Source organism: Medicago sativa, chromosome 6 (genome assembly GCF_051527215.1).
Source record: "Medicago sativa cultivar Bolivia chromosome 6, Bolivia_mono, whole genome shotgun sequence".
Classification (NCBI taxonomy): Eukaryota; Viridiplantae; Streptophyta; class Magnoliopsida; order Fabales; family Fabaceae; genus Medicago; species Medicago sativa.
The window spans coordinates 9,316,110-9,339,257 of record NC_140754.1 but is presented as its reverse complement, the minus strand read 5'-3'; the positions used below and the strand labels follow the sequence as shown (position 1 = coordinate 9,339,257).

General features: G+C 34.5%; 1 protein-coding gene, 1 long non-coding RNA gene and 1 pseudogene across 3 annotated transcripts; 1 reads left to right on the top strand and 2 right to left on the bottom strand.

Annotated features, from left to right (window-relative positions):
* LOC146912629 (UDP-glucose 6-dehydrogenase 1-like) overlaps window positions 1–17,267 on the top strand; it is a 35,045-nt pseudogene extending 17,778 nt beyond the window's left edge.
* Window positions 9,921–12,649, bottom strand: LOC146912630 (uncharacterized). 2 transcript variants are annotated; one of them, XR_015016814.1, is made up of 3 exons: window positions 12,526–12,649; window positions 10,952–11,607; window positions 9,921–10,795 (listed from the first exon to the last, which is right to left on the bottom strand). It is a non-coding gene; the product is annotated as an uncharacterized LOC146912630 (long non-coding RNA). The 2 variants fall into 2 exon arrangements; XR_015016812.1 differs by having other exon boundaries at window positions 9,921–11,607.
* A 4,486-nt stretch (window positions 17,268–21,753) lies between the features above and the next one.
* LOC146912628 (uncharacterized) lies at window positions 21,754–22,471 on the bottom strand. Its single transcript, XM_085720757.1, has 2 exons — window positions 22,433–22,471; window positions 21,754–22,386 (listed from the first exon to the last, which is right to left on the bottom strand). Exons 1-2 carry the CDS (start codon window positions 22,469–22,471, stop codon window positions 21,754–21,756), a joined length of 672 nt encoding a protein of 223 aa, XP_085576883.1.
* Between the last annotated feature and the right edge of the window lie 677 nt (window positions 22,472–23,148).

The window sequence follows — 23,148 nt, the reverse complement described above, 5'->3', positions numbered from 1 at the left end:
TATCGCTTTCTTTCGTGATGCGTGCTAGCTCCCTCTTTTCTTCCCAAAACGTGAATGATGCCAAAGTGATTCGCCGAAAAACGTGAATGAATAAAACCTGTTGCGCAGCCTCCTTATATAGTCTTATGTAACCTAATTTTCCAAAATCCAAACAGCATGTTACGGTTCTTCTTTTCTTTTTGCTCAAGCCACACATTTCCTCTTTTTCTTTAGTACAATGACCTATGATAGCATCAAGCCCATTAGTTTCTTCTTTTTGCACCTTCCATGTTGTGACATTATTTTCTTTCCTTGTGCCACATGTCCCTAAAATCGTGTCACGAAATAGCCATCGTGACACTTTTTAACCAATGTCGAATGAACCTCATCCTGTGCTCTAAATCGTGACACGTTTTCAACAACCGTGACACGATTTTGCTTTCTTCAAAATCTTTTATTTTTCTTGCTTTCTTTGTTGTTTAAGCTTGCTTGTGAACTCAAAATATCATGAAAATGACACTAAAAATAGTGAATGACTGACTGTCATCACTGTCTACCAACACGTACCCATCTTATTCGAAAGAGTATCCAATGTGAAGAGTCTTGTGTGACCTACGAAGCCTTGGCGTAAACTCATATCCATATTTTCTTTGTCCGTTCAAAAGCTACTAAGTGTTGTGAATTGGTGTAGCTTGACATAATTGTTCGTGACTTGTTATACAGTTCTAATGAATTTATCACACTTTTGTTTAACTTAACAGGTCTTCACTACAACAACAACCAACTGCGTCTAGGATTCATTGGAGTCTATGGAAAAACCGCAACTCTAAATTGTGGAAGAACATTGAAGCACTCCACCAGTCATTTTTAGGGGAGCAAAAGACTTACTGAATGAATGGCAGTTTATGCAAAAGGCTAGACAAAATAGCCACGCGCAACATTGAAGTGCAATGTGCTCTCTTCAATAATAGATCTATAACAAGTTATAGATTTTGATTTAGAGACTATACTAGGCAACTTCTGACAGATTCGCCGAATATTGAACCCTCTTTCTTGTCCCCTGCCGAAGCTGAAGCCTTAGAACTGCTCAAGGCGGTTCAGTTCGTTGTTGATATGAATATGGTCTGAGTTGTATATGAATCTGATAGCAATTTTGTTGTGGACAATATCAACTCAGCTTTAGTTCCCCACAACAAATTCAGAGACATTATTGCTAGATGTAAGGATCTATTGACAGCTTGCAATATATAGTTATGTTGAGGCATGTCAAGAGGTAAGAAAATAATGTTGTTCATACTATAGCTATAGCTAGGGCATCCTTATCACATTCTAACCTTCATATCTTTAATGATGTACCTGACTATGTGTGCTTTTTAATTATTAATGAAATAGCCTAAGCTTGCCTTTGCTAAAAAAATGATTTAGGGTGTATAAATACATACACACACACACACACTCCTTTAATGTCACTTTTGCATTTATATTTCTAAAACTGTAGTAATGGAGTAAATGGAAACAATAGAAAAATGGAGACAATAGTAACGTTACCCCTCTAATTATTATACGGCCACAACCCATGGAACCCTCTTTCCCATTGGCAACATCTTCGGATATTGGTGATTTGTGAGCGGTGACATCGACAAAGAATGTGCTTTGACATTGAGACTAAAATCAGCTCATGTTGCGACTCCTTCTGCTATAAGCAACGTGCATAGATGTTTTTAACCGGAAATAATTTAATTCATTTCAATAGTAATAATAGTACGATAACATGAAGGCACATAAGTGAAAATATGAAAACTAACTGAAGATGTGACCACTCTTGCTAAACATGAGCAACTTACTATGACTACACCTACAATCTTGGATAATGGCACCGACATATCATGATTTTTACTTTTAAATTTGGTCACCACCATCATCTAAGAGTCAAGCTCAAAATCCACATTATTCAGTCCTAGTTCTTTAGTCTACTAAAAGAACCGGTAGGAGCCCTATAACTTCACCTTTGTCACCTAAGATCAACAACCTTTTACTAATTAAAAAAGAAAAGTTTTACAAAATATTGAAAAGAACCCATTGCTTTAAAATAATGAATTGATCCACCTTTTAAAGCCACAGGTTTCATCTCAATATCATGCAATCAATTCAACGAAGATGCGTAGCACTTTTCTGCATGTTGAAATAGTGTTGTCCGCTTTATTTATAATCATAGTTTACTCCCTAAGCTCCACAAACGTTCGATGTGGGACAAGCTATCACTTTGACAAAGCACACGTTCTTGTTTCTTGAACGTAAAGTAAGTACTAATAGAATAAAGTTCATTTCTTTGTGATAAATACAGAATTAAGTTAACAATTAGTATATCTAATAATAATTACTATAATATATAATATTTGCAATTTTTGTGACTTATTGGAAACTCATTTTGACATAAATGTATGCAAGAGTAGACCATATAATAGAAACCACAAAAAAAAAAAAAAAACACATAGACAATGAAAACAACAATAACAACAACACAAGCTTACAAATCAAATTGGAGTAAACCATAAAACTTAAAATTAGAAAGAATCTGAAGGAGCACATGACTAAAAAAAACCTAAAACCCATAATGAGATTGATTCTGATTTGTATAAAAGTTTGTAGGTCTTTAGCTATTTTATGTTTCTTGTATCCTAAGTTATCCAATTTTTTTTATCTTTGCCTAAATGTTGTTGGTTGTTCTGTTTTGAAGCCCTTTGGAATTAATCGAATGATCAATGGCTGAATAAATTTCAAGTTGTTTTATTTCTCTTTGGATTCATATAGTCTCACACGTTATTGCCGACAACATTCCAATGATTGTTGATTCATTCAAGAATAGGCTTTAACCCAGTCGGCTTAGAAAACCACCAGTTTGTCGGTTTTAAATGGGTTTGTCCTATTCATATCTGTTCGCATCGGTTTGATAGTATGACCGATCCAATATGTCAACCGAACCAGTCAACCTTATGGTTCACAGTCGGACCAGTCCACCTAACCGGTTCAGTCCGGTTTTTAAAATTATGTTAATTTCTAGAAACTGAACCATCCAATCATAATGTTTGGGATTGTGACTGCATCGGATTAAGTACTAGATACATTAAGACTTTGTTAAGATTATCAATTTGAGTTAAATACATTATGACTTTTACTTATATTAAAAATCTAAGGAAGTAACCCTACGTTTTTTTGCTAATTGATTTACACAAAGAACTCATTTTAACACTCTTTTCAACGCTTACTAGATTTTAAGACCAATTTTCAAAGTGATTTAGTTTACAAAGTTAATATTAAACTAGTTTTTTATTTTCTTTGAAAAAACCTAAAATAATTTATTTGAACTGTTAAAGGCTATTTTCAAAAAAATAGTTTGGTTTCAACTATACTTTCAAAAAACTACACGGTATTGCAGGGCCGGCCTTAGGCATAGGGCGGGGTGCGACGTCCTAGGGACCTTGCCGGTAGGGGGCCCTAAAAAAAATTTACGATAGGGTGTGTATATAGAAATATGTGGTTTTTGGGGGGTGTGGATAGCAAAGTTTACTGAAAGGTCCAAACATGTTGAAAGGCTGTGCTGAAGCCTGTTAAAGTTTATGGCCCTTTTGTCTCAATTTGCTATATATACCCCCTTATATAAAAATATTTCTATATACACCCTCCCTATAAATTTTTTAGTTTTTCTTAACAATGTGCCAAAAAAATTATTATCGAATAAATTTGTGATATTTTTTGGGCCCTTTGTTTCTAATAATTTGCCTCACTAATATTAAATATATTGGTCATATTTGTTATCCAAGAAATTGGAAATTTTATAACAACAAATTATATTTTAGTTGAAAATAAGCCTACTAGAGAAATTAATCTTAATGTTTTTGTTCAATTGTTTCAAAAAATTAAATTATATCATTATGCTAAAGAGGGTTGCTTTTTTGACAACGAATACTTCCAATTGACACATGGAAATGACCTTAATACCCCTGGCGGTAGTTAACAACCGCTGGTAAACACGCCGATTGTTAACAACCGCTGAGTTCTGCATCTTAAGCATGCAGCAAACTTCCAGTAAGTTACCACACAGACTTCCAACCAAGTTCAAACCAAGACAAACCCAACTTCACCCCACATTCAATTGCACAGATTTGAAGCAAATTTCTTCAAGTAATTACACAAGTAAGTAACTTTCTTCCTATTTACATGTAATGTAGGTTGTTTAGGTTGTTAGTTTTCATAATTTTAGCAAAATGTTTAGGGTTTAGGTTAGGTATGAAAATTGGAAATTATGATAGAATTAGATGTTGTTTAGGCTTGGTTATGCTGGCATTGTTGTTTAGAGTAGGTTTATGTTCAATGTAATTGAATTTGATGTTGAAATAACACTAATTGTGTTAGCATTTTAAAATGCACTTAAGGTGTTTGATGAAATGCCTAAGTGAAATAATCTTGCTTTTTTTTGTGATTTTTTTTCCAAATATGTTAAATTTAATAATGTATATATGTTATGTTGGATTTTGAATATGTGAATATGTGAAATTTGTTGTGTTATGTTATGTTGGATTTTGAATATATTATATGTTATGTTGAATTTTGAATATGTTATGTTAAAATGCACTTAAGGTGTTGGATTTTTTGGCAACTTATTTATGTTTTTTAAAATTTGATATGTTACATGTTACTTGCTATGTTCAATGCCTTAAAAGTTTTAAATACATTTTTGCTTATTTTGCCTAGTTTGATTAGTTTGGTCATAATGATGTAATAACCAAGTTTGATTCTAAGTTGTTGAATGATTCTAAGTTTCATTGTCCACGTATTTTTTTTTACAGATATGGCTGGGGAGGAGGATGCACGTGAGCGTCGTATTAGAGAGGGTAGGGTCCGCAAAGGGAAAGTTGCCATGACAAATAGCGCTCGGAAGGAGCTTGAGGCTGAACGTCCATATGTTCCAAAGCCTCGGAGACATAGGGACTTGAGTATAGGTGGAGGAGAGGGGTCGGATTCACAGGCACATATGGATTATTCCTCCCAGGTGGTTGATCCGACACCGGCGCATGACCAGGGTGTGTATGAGGAGGGTTTTAGTGGATATGATCGGATGGAGGAGGATCAGATGTTTTATCAGCCGGAGGCCGATGCACAAGATGAGGAGGCGGGAGATGATGAGGGGGTGCCAGAGGATGTAGTGGCAGATTATATGGAGGCACAAAATGTTATTCCCGAGGGTGAGCCTGAGCGTCAGCGTCAGCCTCGGCCACGACGAGGTGGTCGTGTTCGGCAGATACCGCCCTATCCTGCTGGAGAGGCTCCCTTTCCTGGAGGACCTCAGACCTTGGCATTGTTGTCCGACTAATCGAGGCACGTGGCGAACCCTCTTTGGGTGAACCACAATAATGTAAGTGTTTAAATTGTTTAAAATTCTTTAAATGTTTTAATTAATTATATTAGGTAGCGTAAGTCATTTAATTAATTAATATAACGTAGCGTAAGTTGTTTAATTAATTAATATAACGTAGCGTAAGTGATTTAATTAATTAAAATTAGGTAGCGTAAGTTGTTTAATTAATTAATATAACGTAGCGTAAGTTGTTTAATTAATTATATTAGGTAGCGTAAGTGATTTAATTAATTAATATAACATAGCGTAAGTGATTTGAATCATTTAAAATAGTGACAATGTCTTATTTAACTTGAATTTCAGATGTGGCATGATCAAGCGGGTTATAAGTGCACAAACGCAGGGAAGAGGTTGAAGGAGCTCGATAAGCCGGAGGAGGCTTTGAGATGGTTTTGGGACCCTGTGGAGGGGTCTGGCCTCCATGGTTTGATACACGTTGGGGATGCGACTGTGACCCATGCGATGATACATGCTCTGTGCGAGAGGTGGCACACGGAGACGAGTAGTTTTCATCTACCTGTGGGGGAGATGACGATCACTCTGGATGATGTGCATAATCTCCTGCACGTTCCTATTTACGCCCGCATGTTGGAGCACGATGAGTCGATGGATCGGGACCGATCGATTGATATGATGACCAGGCTTTTGGGCATGTCAGATGCTGATGCCAGAGATCAGGTTAGGGAGGAATCTCCTGGTCATATCAGTTATCCCGCACTGAAGCGGGTTTATGAGGAGCACCTGACTGAGGCTAGACGGCTTGAGCGTCCACAGTCGAGGGAGGAGATGCAGGAGAGAGCCAGGAGGAGGGCGTGCTGTGTGAGGAGTTTCCTTTTATATCTCGTCGGTTGTGCGCTGTTCACTAACAAAACGAACAGACACATCGACTTGATATATATGGATTGCATGGCGGACTTGGGGGCAATTGGGAAGTGGTCGTGGGGAGGGATGACCTTAGCCTACCTCTATGATTATCTGGATGATTCTGTTATCTTGAATAACAGAACGATGGCTGGCTCTGCGACTCTTTTGATGTAATATTTATCTTAATTTCTTTATGAATTTATTTTATAAATTTTATTATAATGTTAGACTATTATTTTGTGTATTAACTACTTTATTGAATATTTATTGAATATTTAACTCGCATAATTATTTTTGTGTATTATTTATTTTGTTGCAGGGATGGATTTTGGAGCATTTGCCAGGTCCTTACCCAAGGAAGCGTAACCGGGATTGGGACCCGCGGACACCATGTGCTGGGAGATGGCTCACTACCAAAGGGCATACGGATGTGCACCATTACCGCGTAGTCCTGGATCGCTTGGAGGTGGATGACGTCAGGTTTTCTACCTATGGTGATCGCAGAGACGTGCGCCCATTTAACATGCTGTGCACTTACTCTGGATAGCTCATGTGCGGGAAGGAGAGGGTGTACCGTCATTTGCCTGAGCGGGTGAAGAGGCAGTTCTCCTTTGTGCAGGACATTCCCAAACATCCTTCAGCTGTCCCTCAGGTGCCTACACAGATGCTGACTACCGTGTTGATGGACGCTACTGCATGGTTAGTAGGTGGTTGGGTAGATGGGTGTCAGACACCATGGCATCATGTTCTTGGCTACATGGCTTGGTTTGCCACAGTCTCTCACCCTCGCATTCTCCCACCTGATGAGGGATCCCCTCCCAGACCGGCGAACGTGGAGCAGCTGATTGAGGAGGAGCATGCCAGGGAGATGCCTGACACACTGACCATCGTCCGGGATGTGGCTCACATAGCCCGAGATATTGCGGCCAGGCATGGCGAGATGACCAAAGAGGAGGTTGTCCAGGAGGTCCTGCGGATAGTTAGTGCTACTAAGCCCGTCCTTACTTATCAGATTTCCAGGCGGCGCAGGGGGCAGCAGAGGCAGGGTAGGCAGGGCTGATTAGTATTAGGATTTTTTTTTTTGTATTTTTTTGACTATGATCATCATGATGTGTTATTATGACATGTTCGATACATTTTCCTATTTATATGACATATACGTACGTTCGTTCGTTTTATATTATTTCTTGCGTTTTAATTTTACCATGTTCCTGTTAAATATTGGATGAATATGTTTAGGTATTATTAGATGAAAATTTTAGAAGAATTTTCAATTGGTTATTTGATAAAATTTTTAGATGAAAATGAATATGAAAATGAAAATTGGTTAGGAAACCTTCAGGAAAATGGAAATGAGCTTCTGGAAAATGGGTAAGCACGTAGCGGCAGTTAACAACCGCTACCTTCAGCTTCGGCTGTAGTTAACAACCGCTGGGTACCAGCAACAGCCGGCGTGTTTTCCAGCGGCAGTTAACAACTCTGGGGGCATTAAGGTCATTTCCATGTGTCAATTGGAAGTATTCCTTGTCAGAAAAGCAACCTTCTATGCTAAATCATGTGAGACGAATTTAGGACATGTGGCCCACTCATCTTTCTTTGTTTTTTTGTTCTTTTTTGTAGTAAAAAGCGGGTATAAAAACGAAAAGAAGACTTGCTAAAATCACAACAATGAGTTAAAAAAATTATAATGTATTATGTAAAGGGCCATTTTCTCATATTATGCCTAAGGCTTGTAAAACTCTAGGAACGGCCCTGAGTATTGAAATGTTGGTATCACTTTAATAAATGGATGTGGCCACCTTTAAAGCTATACCAAAGACTCCAATACCAAGTAATCTTTCCTCACATGAGAAAGGAAATGGAGATTGAATATGAAAGGAATGAGAAATTGTCATTTACTCTCCAAATGGAGAGCATCTGAACTTCGGATTTTTACATCGCATTTACTCCAATACCAAGTGTTGTTCAATTTGGATTCAAAGTGAAGAACACCGTTGAAGCTGGGAAGGGGGAAAGAAAGTGTTTGGGAACAATGATTACAACTTTGAGGAGGATATATATAGCCATGATCAAGAAGATGAAGTTATTTAAGGCTATGGAGTTAATGGTGACTGGTATGTGTGATATACAATGTACAAAGAGATAATTGCAAAAAAAATTATGTTTACTTAGAAAATAATTTGCCTTAGTAGAAAATAATTTATGTTTACTTAGAATTTATGATTAAAGTTTCACATAAGCTAAAAATAACTCAATTTTAAAATGACAGTTTCATATAAATATTTCACTTTATTTTTGTAAGGACTAGAATGGTGTTTTCTTTATTATGAGGGACTAACTTGGGCATAAGATTTTTGCTTAGTCAAAAACTAATATTAAACTAATATTATTATGATTTTCCAAAAAAAATCAAGAACAATTTAAATATTTAAATTTAAATTACAAATGATTTTTCCGGAAAAACATAATTATTTTCGACTATTGCCAAAAATATTTATAATTACTCAACGTTTGGGATTTTAACTGCCTTAAGCATATGTTGTATGCTGATTTATAATGGTAGTATACTTCTATAACTTTCTCAAACTTTCGATGTGGGACTAACTATCGTTCCAAATTTCAAATTGACAGATATATAAAGATCTTGATCTTATTTCGGTAGACAAAAGCCATGCCCTTAATTTTACAAAATTTATGTTTATTTTTCATTATGGGTGCTTAGCAGGGGCAGATCCAGGTAGTGTTGAGGGTGTGCACCTGCACACCCTGAACTTTTGGAATTTACTCATAGAATTCTGTGAGTTTTGCACTTTGCACACCCTGAAAATTCTCTGTTGCATCTCTGGACTCTGCTTCACTCTTCCTCTCACAAAGAAGTAAAAAAACGAAAGAGAAATAGAAGTGAAGTCGAAGTGATGCAAACTGGAACAGAAGAATGGCTACTTTTCTTTTGAATCCAGTAGTTTTTGGAACCAGAGAAAAAGGTCTGTGCGGCTACATTCAATGCAACAACTAATTAGGGTTGTTTATAAATGTCAATATGGGCCTGGGCTTTATAAACACTAGATCCCCTACCCGTGCTGACGCACAGGCATTTATAGTGTGGATTAAAATATACATAATATATGTACACGTTGGTAAATAGTTCCAAGTCAGTCTTATATATTAACAAATAAAATTAAGCATAATATGAAAATACAATTAATGAAAATGTTAGATAAAAGAGTGAATTACAAAAAAAAGCTCAATGATTCTTATACTGTATGTAGAGGTTCATACATTCTGAAATACTTCCTTGTATATGACATTGGTTGTGTTATCAATGCAATCACCATTTTCATCAGTTATGAGTATTTTCAAACATTTCTTTGATGTTACCGTGGAAACTGCGACATATAATTGACCGTGCTGCCGAACGGGTCATATATAGTGTGTAATAAAAGAAAGAAAAATATAAACAAATAATATTTGCTGTTGTCGAAGAAAGTCAAATACAAAATAAGCTTAAAGGCTCTCATATGAAGTGTGTAATATAAGAAAGCAGAATTATATCGTACACACTATATATCCCCGACTATTTTGCACCAACTATTGCTTATGAAGCCTTCTGTTTGCCTCATCCTTGTAAGTTTGCATTTATTTGATTGTAAAAAAAAACCAATTTAATGAAAAATTAACATTACAAATGAAAGATGTATGGAGACAGCGCACAATTGTGCCAACACTACCAATTACAATACTCATTACAACTTTTCACAAATTGTCATACTACAAACCTTTGTCATTGTAAATATCAACATAAGTCCCCTAAGTTGTTAGCCATCATCAAATCTCTACCACTTCCATCAACATATGCCATAAACTGTACTTTCTTGCATGTTGAAGTGTTTAGCGCTTCCAATTCCTTATTGCATATTTTTGGTTGAGATACCGATAATTTTGAAGGCATATTGGCGCCACACCAGTCCCGAACGTATATCAATACACACCACATCTGTCAAATCATGTGCAACAAAAGAATAGCTCTATCAACGATTCGATATACAAAATCAATCTAAATTAGCCACACAAAGTAATGCTCCTTGAAAAATCATGAAACCAAGCAAAGAAAGAACTTTCAAACAGTAGTTGATACCTTACAAATTGATCAAAATGGCCAAAATAGACTAACCTCAATATTTACTTATGTCAACAACATCATCAGATAATTTTTACTTACAACTCAAAACAAACTGATATAGTTGCAACTTGCAATCAACATGCATTTGTAGCGCACTACAGAATATGAGATCCGTGATTTTACAAAGACTGTAATTGTTAGATTGATAAATTGTCTTCTTGCTGTTCAATTTCACATTTCTACAACATTTTCTTCTATCCAATTTAAAATAACTACCAAGAGGGGCACATTTATTTCAATTAAGCATAGAAAAATCAAAGATACTTGTAGTCTTAAATTCATATGGAATCAGCCATGCTTGGTCCAACTGAGTTGTTCAAAATCCATAGCATATAATCTTTGATAAATCTTTGAAGCTGACAACAGCAAATAACCTTTATAACAAAGAAAAAAAAATTCTAGACTTTTAAAAAAATATTGTAGACGAAAGAGAGTGATTATTGATTAACCTTTATCAGTTGCCTTACACTAATAAAATTACAATCAACAAATAGTTCCAAACTTATACTCACAAATTAAGCATGCAATAGGCAGCCCCAAGCAGTTCTTCAATGGCCATGTGCTATGTCCTAATTTTGCCTCCTTGACATGCTGCTCACAAAAAATAATCCACTAAGGTTCATAACTTATTTTTGTAAGGATTACCTATAGTTTTAAGACTACATAAAATTTAAATGAACATTATAAAAAGACAACATGAAATACAGTAGTTATGCAGTAGCAGTAATAGAAACCCAAGGAAATAAGAACCAAGAGAACATAAGAAACAATCCCCAATAAAACAAATCAAAATCAACTACACTAAAGAGCCAAACTACATCAACCTATTCTGAAAAAGCAACAGGAGATCAATACAAACAGCTTGTTAAAAAGACAATAATTTTTTTGTAAATAATATTTTTGTAAATTGAGCCAAAACACATGAAGACCAAGGCAAAGAGAAGAAAATAAAACCGATATGTTGCAGCTGGAACACAAAGAGACAAATCAGAACCCAGGGAGGAAAAAACGCCACTACATAACAGCTGCAGTACCAAAACACTGCATCTGCACTACATTAGTCCACATGCCAAAAACCAGCTCTAAATTATGCAGAAAACCACCTCGGTCTTGCTCCAAATTATACAGAAAATTATCTTGAACCAACTCTGAATTGTTAAGCACACATCTGGATATGAAAATAAAGAAACGCATATTCCATACACATACATTTTGGAGTTCTGCTCACTAAAGCTAATGCATAATTCAACAAAAGTAGGTTGATACTCAATCAGAAGCATGAAATAGATGAAATAACTAACGAAATAGTAGAAAAACAAAAAGTTTAAAGTGTAGAGATTTAAAAACAGTTGACATAAAAGTTTAAAGAGCAAAGGTTTAGAAACTGAATAAAGAGCACAAGTTTAAAGAGCTGTTTGACAGTTCTTAGCTACTCTAAGACAAAATGTACCTCAGTACTCATCTTACTGCATCAGCTGTAAGTGGTCATACTATTATTATTGAAATGACACTGACTGCAAATTATAAAGTGACAACATTTTTAAGCAGATCAAAGGATTAGTTCGCTATTATTTAACATTAAGCCTCGACTAAAGATTGTACTTGTAAGCTAGAGAACATAACTAAAGATAATTATAATGATATGCAATAAGAAAAAACTCATAAATATTGATCAATTGCTTCCAACAGCCAAGCCTTGTCCAACTAAGTCGGATCGGCTGATCGATTGCTTCCAACAACCTTAAAAAAACAGTTGCTAAACCCCAATCACATAAAAATAATAGACTTCATTTTGGATGGGTACTTAAGTCTCTTCTCTAGAATCATCCTACAATAACAAACGTAAGGAGGTGCTATCTTTTAGAGGGAAGGAGTAATATGAAGCACATTTCAACTTAAGCATAATAAGGACCACCTGACCGCAACTAACAGGAACAAAAGCAAGAAAATATAATAATGCATGTAACACTTGCATAAAATGAACCAAAATATGAATAAGCAAATAGAATAGTTAGGATATACCCCCATCCATTAACCCGTGAAAGACTAAAACTTGCACTGTAATTATATGATGAAATTTTCCTACCTTGAGGACCCTGCAGCATTGTCTTGTATTCCGTTGCAATTGAATTCATGATTGTATCTTTCACGCAGTCTAAGATATTTGTTACAGAGGTCACACATTTGTTCGATTCCCACATACTTCCTGAAAGTTATTTAAGATCACTACACCTGATGCTCTGGCAGATCAATTGCATGCAATGGAAACTCACAGAACTCACAGGTGACAATCCTCTGGGGGCAACTTTCACCTTCGTGGATATATAAAATATTGCGATCCATTGTTTCAATGCACAATGAAAAGGCAACCTGCACAATTCACATTTTCTTTTGAAAAGCAGAATTCGACTTCAATTAGTCAAAGTTTGTTAGGCACCCTGAGGAACTGAATCAACTATGGCCAGCTTATGGAGCCTTTTAAGTCCTGTCTTGCTGTTTTTTCTGGAGTACTGTTTTTTTTCTGCTGGCTCTTCCATTTGTCATTGTGCTCCATTGCCCTCTTAGGCACGGCTTGTGCCGGGGCTGCTATGAATATATGCTCAATTCAGAATTAAAAAAAAACATATATACTTCCAATAAAAAAAGTATCACATATATACTAATTAACACAGAAAACAAACGTATCACATATACAATATTAGACTTTAGATTAAGCCAAGAAGCTATTCAATAAATAATTATGCCATTAAGTCACTTGTGAAATGACATAATAAGTTGAATAACGACATCATCTCTTCTTGTTTATAGTTGACAGATAAATAAACAGAATGGAAAGAAGAAATAAAGTAAAGAGATCGTTCAACACAATCAAAATAAAAGGTAATTGTTGAAGGTAAGATTCAACAATGCATTTGATCAAATAGGTAAAAGAAGGTTAAACTAATGCCAGCAATTTAAACCTAGAGGAAAGATGTCACTGTGAACAAAAAAAAAAGGCATAAAATAAACACCAATTCCACAAAATCCAGCAACCTTTGAAAACTAATTGTCATATTTACATTCTAAACGATCAAATTTTCAAGATATATTGATTTTTTTCAAAAACTCGAAAGGTAGAAATAATAAAAAAAAAAAAGTGATTCATACCAGTTTATCAAAAAGAAAAAGTTTGGAGTAGCAGTAGACGATTGAAATAGCGTTAACAGACTTGGAGAAATCTCTTTTGTCACCCATCCCAATTTTTTAGCAAATCAAATCGTTCAGTTGCTGTAAATTTCATAGTGAATGATAATGATACTATAATTGAAGTATATCTAAGCGTGACCTCAACGGTTGACGATCGTTACAGAAGATGGTGCGATTACCAGGAGCTTGAGGCTTGACTCGGCCGATTCGAACCGTTCGATATAAAGGAACGTTCTGGTTGATTGTGAAAACTCGAATCGATTGAAAAGAGAAAGGATGAAGAAGATGAAGGGTACGATTTTGGTTTGAATTTAACCGTACACTGTTTGTTTTTGGTTATTCTGTGGCGAAAATAAAGAAAGGATGAAACTGAAAGCAAAACTAAAAATGAGGAGGAAAATGGATGAGTTCGTGATTCTTTTGTCTGAGGGGAGGGAAGGGTTCAGTGTTGGAAACATGAGAAGTTGAAAATGTGAGAAGGAGGATTTTGGAAACATAATCACAACCCCAAATTGACCATTCCAAGGAGTAGCAGGTTCACTGTTGGAATAGAAAAGAAGAAAAGAGTCTTTGGAAATAACAAATTGCAATTATGACGGGAGTTGCAGATATCACGTTGCATTGTGTGGAGATCAACACAGATTCATCTAACGGCCATAACCATTTGGAGCCAAAATCATTAGGATTAGGGTTGGCACAATTTGTTAACATTGTTATTCGTATTAGAAATAAGTAAGACTAGAACGCCGACCCGTGCGCCGCACGGGTCTTATGAGCTGGAATAATTTAATACACAATAAAACGAAATACTCTATTTTGGAACCTAATTTAAAAAGTCAGAATACATAAACAAAATTTACCGCAGTCACCAAATCTACCGATTCAGGAAATATCGTATCACAAACCATACATGTTACAACAAATATATAATCTGTCTATGGAGTATTACACATTCCAAAATACTTCTTCGTACACGACGTTAGACGTCTCATCAATATCTTCATCATTCAAGTGATGCTCACTCTTTCCCACATTTTTTTTCATGTGAAAGTCTGTTTCTGTAAAAGAATATCAGAAGCAGTTATTGCATAAATACAAATGTTTGTAAAAGAATATCAGAAGTATTTGTTTCTATAACAACTACTTCTCTAAATTACGGTGAGCAGAAACATACCAATGCGGTTATTAAAATCCTACAGTTTCTAAATCAGAGAACGCAGAGCAAATTAGTATGTGATGCTAAAACAACTACTCTTTAAATTACGGTGAATAGAAACATAACAATGCAATTGTTAAAAATCCTAAGATTTATAAATCAGATAATGAACATCAAATTACTATGTGCTGCTATAACAACTACTTCTCCAAATTACGGTAAACATAAAAAACAATGCACCATCAGAATGCTTTTCTTTAGCTGACAAAGACAAAATACATGAAAAAAATGGGTACCTGGAGTTGTTTTCTGATAATATTTATTGTTTGGTTCATTGGGATTTGTCACGTAACAGTTTTCTACGCTAAAGTCGCTCCGGTTAACATTATCATCAACGCTGGCTTTACCTGAACTGTTTGTAACTATAGGAAAAAACACAGAAGTATAATTAAGTTAGCTATAAAACGCCATTTATGCCATCGAAGAGAAATTTCAAGGAACAGACCATTGAAGGGAGAAGTAGGTAACACTAAATGCATGGAAGAAGTAGGTAACGCTAAAAAACTTTAACAAAAGATGATTAAATAAAACTAAATGCATGGAAGAAGAAGGTTAATATATTAGTTAGGAGAAAAGAGAAAATGTGCAATATGAATTCATCTGGAAATGTACTAATGTACTAATCTGATCATCAACCATTTTTTGTTTAATGGAAAATATTATTAACGTAAACCTGCACAAAACGTGCAATATCGGCTATCCAAACAGACAATACAACGATGCCACCGAACACATAACACCTAAAGACCAAAACAGCACCCTAAAGGAGGTTGAAAACCAGCCCAAAGCTGCTGACAGCAGCACCAATAGGACCAAGACAAACCTGCTACTATCACAAAACTACGGCAGCAGCAAAAAACAAAACTATCAGCAGCAGGTAAACCACAAAAACAGCATAAGAAACTGAGATTTACCATCCAAATCAGGATTCGAGCCACTGTAGGCAATCACCACAGCATAAACCGTCACTGCAGGCTATGGATGTTATAGCGACAATGAATCAAAATAATATACAAAAATTTTAACAAAACGGAGACAAAATGTAATGATAACGTATCTTAGTGAGACTTATTTCATCCTCCTAATAGTTTCATTAGTGCAATGTGTGCTAAAATACTTTTCAAAGACAAAATTGACTCAATGCCATTTTGACTCAATTGACCAAAAAAGAATCTTAGAATTGAAGAACCTGAAGATTATTGGAACCAGTCAAAGATTTTTCGGAAGAAATCATGGAATTGACCGAAAACAAATAGCAAACCGCAATTGAAATATGTTGTGAGATATGGAATTGCTATCATCTTCGCCGGAGGCGGTGGTTCGCGGCGGCAGTGAGTCCGAACTCGAATTGGTGAGATGGTGGGAAGGATGTGGTTGATTTCATGGAGAGAGAGAGGAAGTGAAGAGATAATTTGATGTATGGATAGATGGAGCCATAGCTCTGTTACCGAATATTTGATGAGAGAGAAATTGAGCATTGGAAACTATCACAGTAACAACCGCTAAAACCAAGTCTAAGTTAATAATGGCAAGGGAAAATTTGAAATTCAAATTTAACAGAAGGAGGGAAGTTTTTTAGGGTTAACCTAATTAGCAATTAATGCAGCAAAATTAGAGGCAAATTTGTAGGGTTAAGCAATTGCAATGCGTAACAACTTTTAAGAATAAGGGATTACATGAGGCAATTTAATTTATAACAAAATATGTATTTTTATGGTTCTCTAAAAATATGTATTTTTATGGTAACATAATCATGATATATATATTGATCTTGTAAAAAATAAATAATATTGTCTATTCGTATTTTTTCTTCTTTAAAATTTACCCTTTGTTTAAAAAAAATTAGAATTTCAATAGTAAAAGGGGCCTAAAAAAGTTTGAATGTACGAGCATTTTTTATTTGCATATGTTGCCTTTTCATTTATAAAATTTAATAAAAATATTTTTTTATTGACGGACCTAAAGTGAGGGATTTGATAGTTTTAACTTTAGACAGACCGTGAGCGAGCATTTGTGTAAAAACGGATATATTTTAGAGGACTAAAAATGTGTCATTTTCTTTGGAGTAAAAAAATTCAAATTTTTATATGAAAAAAAATTGCACCCCCTGGTCCAGGGTCCTGGATACGCCACTGTGCTTAGTAAAGCAGTGATCACATTACGACGTGGCATCGATTTTCTCCTATTAATAAGGTCACTGCAAAATGTTGTTGGCTCATAAAAGGCATCAACTTGGCCCTGAATTTCTTGCTGAAGGAACTGCAATTCAAGACCTTTTCAATCCAGACAGAGTTCTCATTGGAGGCTGAGAAACATCGGAAGGCGAAAAAGCGATTCAAACTGAAAAAAGGTTATTCTTAACGGACTCTGAAAAGCGATTATCAGAAGAGTCTGTTCGTGATCAATGCAATGTCAGCACTTTGTGAAGCTACTGGTGCAAATGTTAACCAAGTTTCCTATGCTGTTGGTACTGATTCAAGAATCGGACCAAAGTTCTTTATTGCAAGTGTCGGTTTTGGTGGTTCATCTGTGCACAAATTATCTACTAATTGAAATATATCCCACGATTTCATGAACCATGCAACAGAACAAAAGTCTAGGATTACAAATGTAAGTTGGTATACATGGACTATTGTTGAATAAATACGATATTCGTACATGTTCCATATCTGCGTGAGTATCCAATAAGTGAGTAATCCATAGTACCCACAAATATTTATGGGTTTGCATGTATAACATTATTTAAACAAATGGATTTCTTAACATACTATTAGGCACAAGTTAGTTGTTAGTGTACTAAAAGTACAAACTATATATAAAAATTAAATTTCTGAAAAGATAAAGATTGTTTTAAAACATAATTATTTTCTTTTGATTTCTTGATATGTCTCTTAAGCACGAGTTAGTGTCACCTTTCACTTAATTTGCAAAGAACGTGAAATTCATGGTTACTTATGACGCATTATGCAAACGAAAGGATCTTTCCTCACAAGAAAAGTTTGTCCATTTTGGTCAAACTAAGATTTTATTTTGTATATATAACCTTTATTTGTTTCCCTTCTCTTTACAAGCATCTCACTCATTTTCTCTAATCTTTCCTTAATTTATTCGTTTCTTTCTAAATAAAAGAGATTATTCATCTCTCCATTTAGGTAAAAACTAGACACCCATTTTGGATCTTGTGTGATCAATGGTTGAATAAATATGAAGTTGCTTTGTTTCTCTTTGAGTTCTTGTAGTCACTATTTCACGCATTCTAGCCATTGTTGGATCAAGACATAATGGTGCCGAAAACAAACGAATAATGATAATTTTTTTAACGCTCTGTTGAGCTGGAATCTAAATTGTCCAATCTTAATCCAAATTAAGTGTTATATATACTAAGAGACTTTGTTAAGATTGGTCAATAAATGGCAAACATAGTCACATAATTCATGGATGACCGACCCTGACTACCAATCACAGCTCTTTATCGGTTGATTCCTGCAAATTTTTTAAGAGTTGCATACAAGCAAATCTAGATTAAAAGTTAATACTCCCTCCGTTCCTTTTTAAGTGTCACTTTTGGAGAAATTTTTTGTTCCTATTTAACTGTCACTTTCAAAGTTCAATGCAACAATAAATGTTGTTTTACCAACATTACCCTTAGTTATTTATTGTGGAGAGAGAAATATATGAAATGAGATATTAAATGACTAAGGCTATTATAGTAAAAGTATAGATTATTGTATAAGAAAAAGTAACATTTATTGAGTGTCTTGGTTTGTGTAAAATGTTAAAAAGTGACACTTAAAAAGGAACGGAGGTAGTATTAAACTAGTTATTACTTTAAAAAAAACACAATAATTAATTGTCAAAAACAAAAAACCACAACAACTAATTAAAATTAGGTTGAAATGCAGTTTTGACCACCATTTTGACTGAAACTGGATGACTAATAGTTACTATTACAAATGATTATTTCAACTATTATTATTTAAAAAATACTAATAGATATTAAGTATTATATTCCACCAAAAAACCGAACCCACTTATTAAAAGGATCAAAAAGACCTTAAAAAAATGAACCCCCTTTTGGGGAAATTGAAGACTTAATAACTAGTAGTCTTTTCTTACCATATAAATGCATCGCACTTTTGGATTGCTTTACAATTCTATGCACGCTTTATTTATAATGATAGCTTACTCTCTATGCTTCTCAAACATCCAATGTGGGACAACTTTAAAATGTGTGTTGTTAGTATTTTTCAGGCTTTATTTATAATTGTAGTTTACTCAAACGTCTTACGTGGGACAACGTATCGCGCTACATATGTTTCACAAAGCACGTGTGCATAGCAGTTTGTAGTTTGAACATAACATAAATCCTAATAGAATGAAGTTTTAAATAAAGGTTTGCGACCACGATATGTGCTGCGATATAACAGCTTTTGGTGTTGCTGAAATCTTTGTTCAGATGAACATTCCAAGTTAGCAGCTAATGCTTTCTTAGCTCAAAGAATTTCATCTGTCAATGCAATTCTTAACCAAGTTTCCTAGGCTGTTGGTACTGATAGAAGAATCGGATCGAATTTCTTCAATCCAAGTGTCGGTTTTGGTGGCTCTTGCTTCGAAGAAGATATATTGAACTAGGTTTGCATTTGTGAGTATAATAATGGTTTATTCAATGGGTAAGCCACTTGATCCATGGCATAAAGATATGCCTGCTATGCCTTAAAACATTACTTCATTTTTTGAAGTCATAAGTTAAAGCTTAAAGATTATTCAGTTTTATTATTATGTTTTTTCTCACAATTCTACTTGATGTTTGAGTTTCCTTGTAATGCAATTCTTTTTTTTTTAATTTAATTGACATGTTACTTTTCAATTTCATGATAACTACTTAGTGTTCAATATGGACATTCTTCCAAACTGTACAATGTTATCACAGTGATGTAACAGTTTTTGATTTTGAAAGAAAAGGAAGACAACATGATAGTATCGGTAAAAAAAAAAAAAAAAAATCTAACGAGTGCTCCGGACACTCTTTAAAAACTTTAAATGGTAAGTTTTTATAAAAGTTTGTGTAATCACCGCATTGAAAATTAACTCGGTCCATTGTTGTCAAAATCCCATTTTTAAATCCTAAAATCCCAACCAACCATGTACATACCTTTGTTTGTGGATCCTTTTCATATAAAACTATGAACCGTTTTGTTTAGATGATCACACATATAATGAGGAAGCTGATGGATTTGCATCTTGTAAGCAGGGATTGAAGTCAAAACAGAATTAACGAGAGTAACACGACCTGGTTAGAAGTCTACCTTTCCAAGATGCTAGCTTAATGAGAAAACTGCATACAAGTGAAATTAGCTTAAAATGTAATAAAAGTTAGTTTAGACTTGTTCAAAATCTAAAGCTTTCTATGTTCAGAAAATAATTACACAATATTAAAATGTCTTCATCACTTTAAAAAAAGAATTTGACTCATTATTCAGAAAATAACTATACAATATTAAAATGTTTTCATCACTTTAAAAAAAGAATTTGACTCATTTTTTTTATAATGATGTAGATCATTCTATTATCAAGTAAAATTCTCTTACATGAAAGAATGGGATAGCTAGACCTTTATATAATGGTAGTTCACCTCTCTAAACTTTTCAAACGTCTGATGTGGGACAATATATAACTTTATATGTTTGACAAAGCACATGTACATATTTTTTAAGGAAAAGCACATGTGCTTTGTTTTTTAAACGTAAAGTACTAATAGAATGAAGTTTAACACAGTTGTGATACAAGAAGACGCAGGCTATTGATATGTCGTGGTTTGGGATGCTTATGAAGCAACAAATTATGAGATTGGTTTCATTGTTTATTCAATTGGTATGCCACTTGATCCATGGCTTAATGATATGTGGCTTAAAACATTGGCATTTGGAAGAGGCCTGATCCAGGGTCGTTGAAATACAACGTTGACGCGAGTTTTCATCAATCCATGGAATGCTTCGGGCAGTTAGGGTCACCTTTTACTTTATTGTAAATTCACTCATGTTTCCAATCATTCCTTCATTTTCCCTCTTGAAGTGTGAAAAGTAGACACCCCATTTCCTCATATTTTGTCAAATTTTGAATCTTTCGACAACTGCTCAATCTTTCATTGTAACTTTTAATAATTGAATCATCCTTTAATATGTTACTGACTGAGTATAGTTAGTTCTTGTTGATTAATGGTTTGATTCTGATTCGTGTAAAAGTTTGTAGATGTTCAATTGTTTTTTGTTTCTTGTCTACTAAGTTGTTTATTTTTTATTTTTGATTCAATGTTGTTGGGTGTTCTCTTTTGAAGCCCTTTGAAATTGATTGGATCTTGTGTGATCAATGGCTGAATTAATCTCAAGTCACTAATTCCCACATTCTTGCCATCAATACTTTCATTGTTGTTTTTATCAAGATATAATTCTTTGGGTGAAATTTTATCTTTTAGATATTATTTTATGATAAAAGGGCACCAATTAGTGTTTTTTTATAAAAAGGCTCCAATTAATTACTATATAATCTGTTAGCACCGTATTATTCAATTAGTTTTTATTAATTTTGAAGGAAAAAAAGACTTCGGTTAGTTATTATATTATCTTTTAGCAGCACATCCTAATGCAAATGTTAACTATAAATAAATGAGTTTTTGTTATTCACATATTTTGAGAAAAAACGGAAACTTAAACCTTCTTATGATCTAACATTTTTCCTTCTTCAGGTTTGGTAAACATCAATTCTATTATTTCTTTTATATATAATTCGATTTTTATATATATATATATATATATATATATATATATATATATAAACCATTTTCTATTGCTACTTTTTTTTTGAACATGTAAAAATGGAATATATATTAACAACGTAGACAAAAAAAAAACAAAGTTATCCAGTGCCTAGATAAGCAATAGGGCAAGCAAACCAACTATGGACACCTAAAACATATACGACATTAGCAGCTTTCATCCACCAATATGAGTGAATTTTTACTTTTTCAAGCAATTGATACATCAAATTCACCTCATTTTTGAACAACCTATAATTGCGTTCAGTCCACATAATCCACATACACAAGAGCCACAGAAGTTGCATAAAAGAGCGCCTGTTAACCGAACCGCCAGCCAAGTAAGTGAACTGTTGAAAATGGGCAGCAATGTCATGCGGATCAACCCCAAACACCCTAATCCAATCACGAACAAGATGCCATAATTCACAGAAAATAGTGCGAGAAACAAATAAGTGTTGAGCCGTTTCCACCTCCCCACACCCAGCCACACACATCTGCGCCTCATGGGGAAGAATCCCACGAGCCACAAGATTTGATTTTGTGGGCAACCGGTTGCGGAGAAGCCTCCAAGCTAAGTTAGACACCTTTACCGGCACCTTTCTGTGCCAAATCAAATCTGAAACTGCATCCACAACCTGACTGTCATCTGAAGTGAGCATATGGTAAACACTGCGGACGGGGTAATCACCGTTAATGTCAAGGCGCCAACACCAACGATCATTATTCGTCACCTGCAAAATAACATTAGACAACAATAACCTACACTCCCAAACCAACTCTTCCTCCCAAACCCATAAACTCCTTCTCCATTGCCATGCTTGTCCTCCCACCTCCACACCCAACTCAAACATATCCTCCACGGTGCAATTTTGTGTGACACTAAATCAAACAAGCGTCTAATATCAATTATCCTCCTTCTATTGCTACTTTTTAATATAACATGTTTTCATCTTTTGGTTATGTTTATTTTTTGATTTTTGAATACAACTTTTCGAACATCATCTTAAAAACTTCTAATGATGTTTACACACACACACACAAACACACTTATAATACCTTCACTCAATTTTGATTCCTAACTAACCAAATCATAAATTTCATTATTCTGTTTTTTCTTTTTCTTTTTCAGAAATTATGGCTACAAAATTTGACCTCAATGATAGCATAATCATCGATAATAAACACAAAGCATGGAGATTCAAGATTAGGATCATTAGAATATGGAGAATGCTGAACTTCAAAGATCGAGACCATATTGATTTAATCAATATGGTTTTCATAGATGAAAAAGTATGCATCAATTCTTTTTCTTTAGAAAAAATCACACAATTCGTCCATAAACTTAATTTCAGATAACACTTTCGTTCTTTATATTTTTTTGTCTCAATTTGGTCCTTGACAATCAAGGTGAAATTGATGGGTTATATCCTCGAGAAATCGACTCTTTCAAAGCACGAAAATTTTTGTTCAAGGTTCGAGTAAAAAAGATTTCT

Excerpts from the sequence above, each read along its gene's own strand:
- LOC146912628 (XM_085720757.1), bottom strand. The coding sequence starts at position 22,471 with ATGGCAATGGAGAAGGAGTTTATGGGTTTGGGAGGAAGA. Across the intron at positions 22,387-22,432 it reads TTATGGGTTTGGGAGGAAGA|GTGACGAATAATGATCGTTG; the intron begins GTTGGTTTGGGA and ends GTTATTTTGCAG.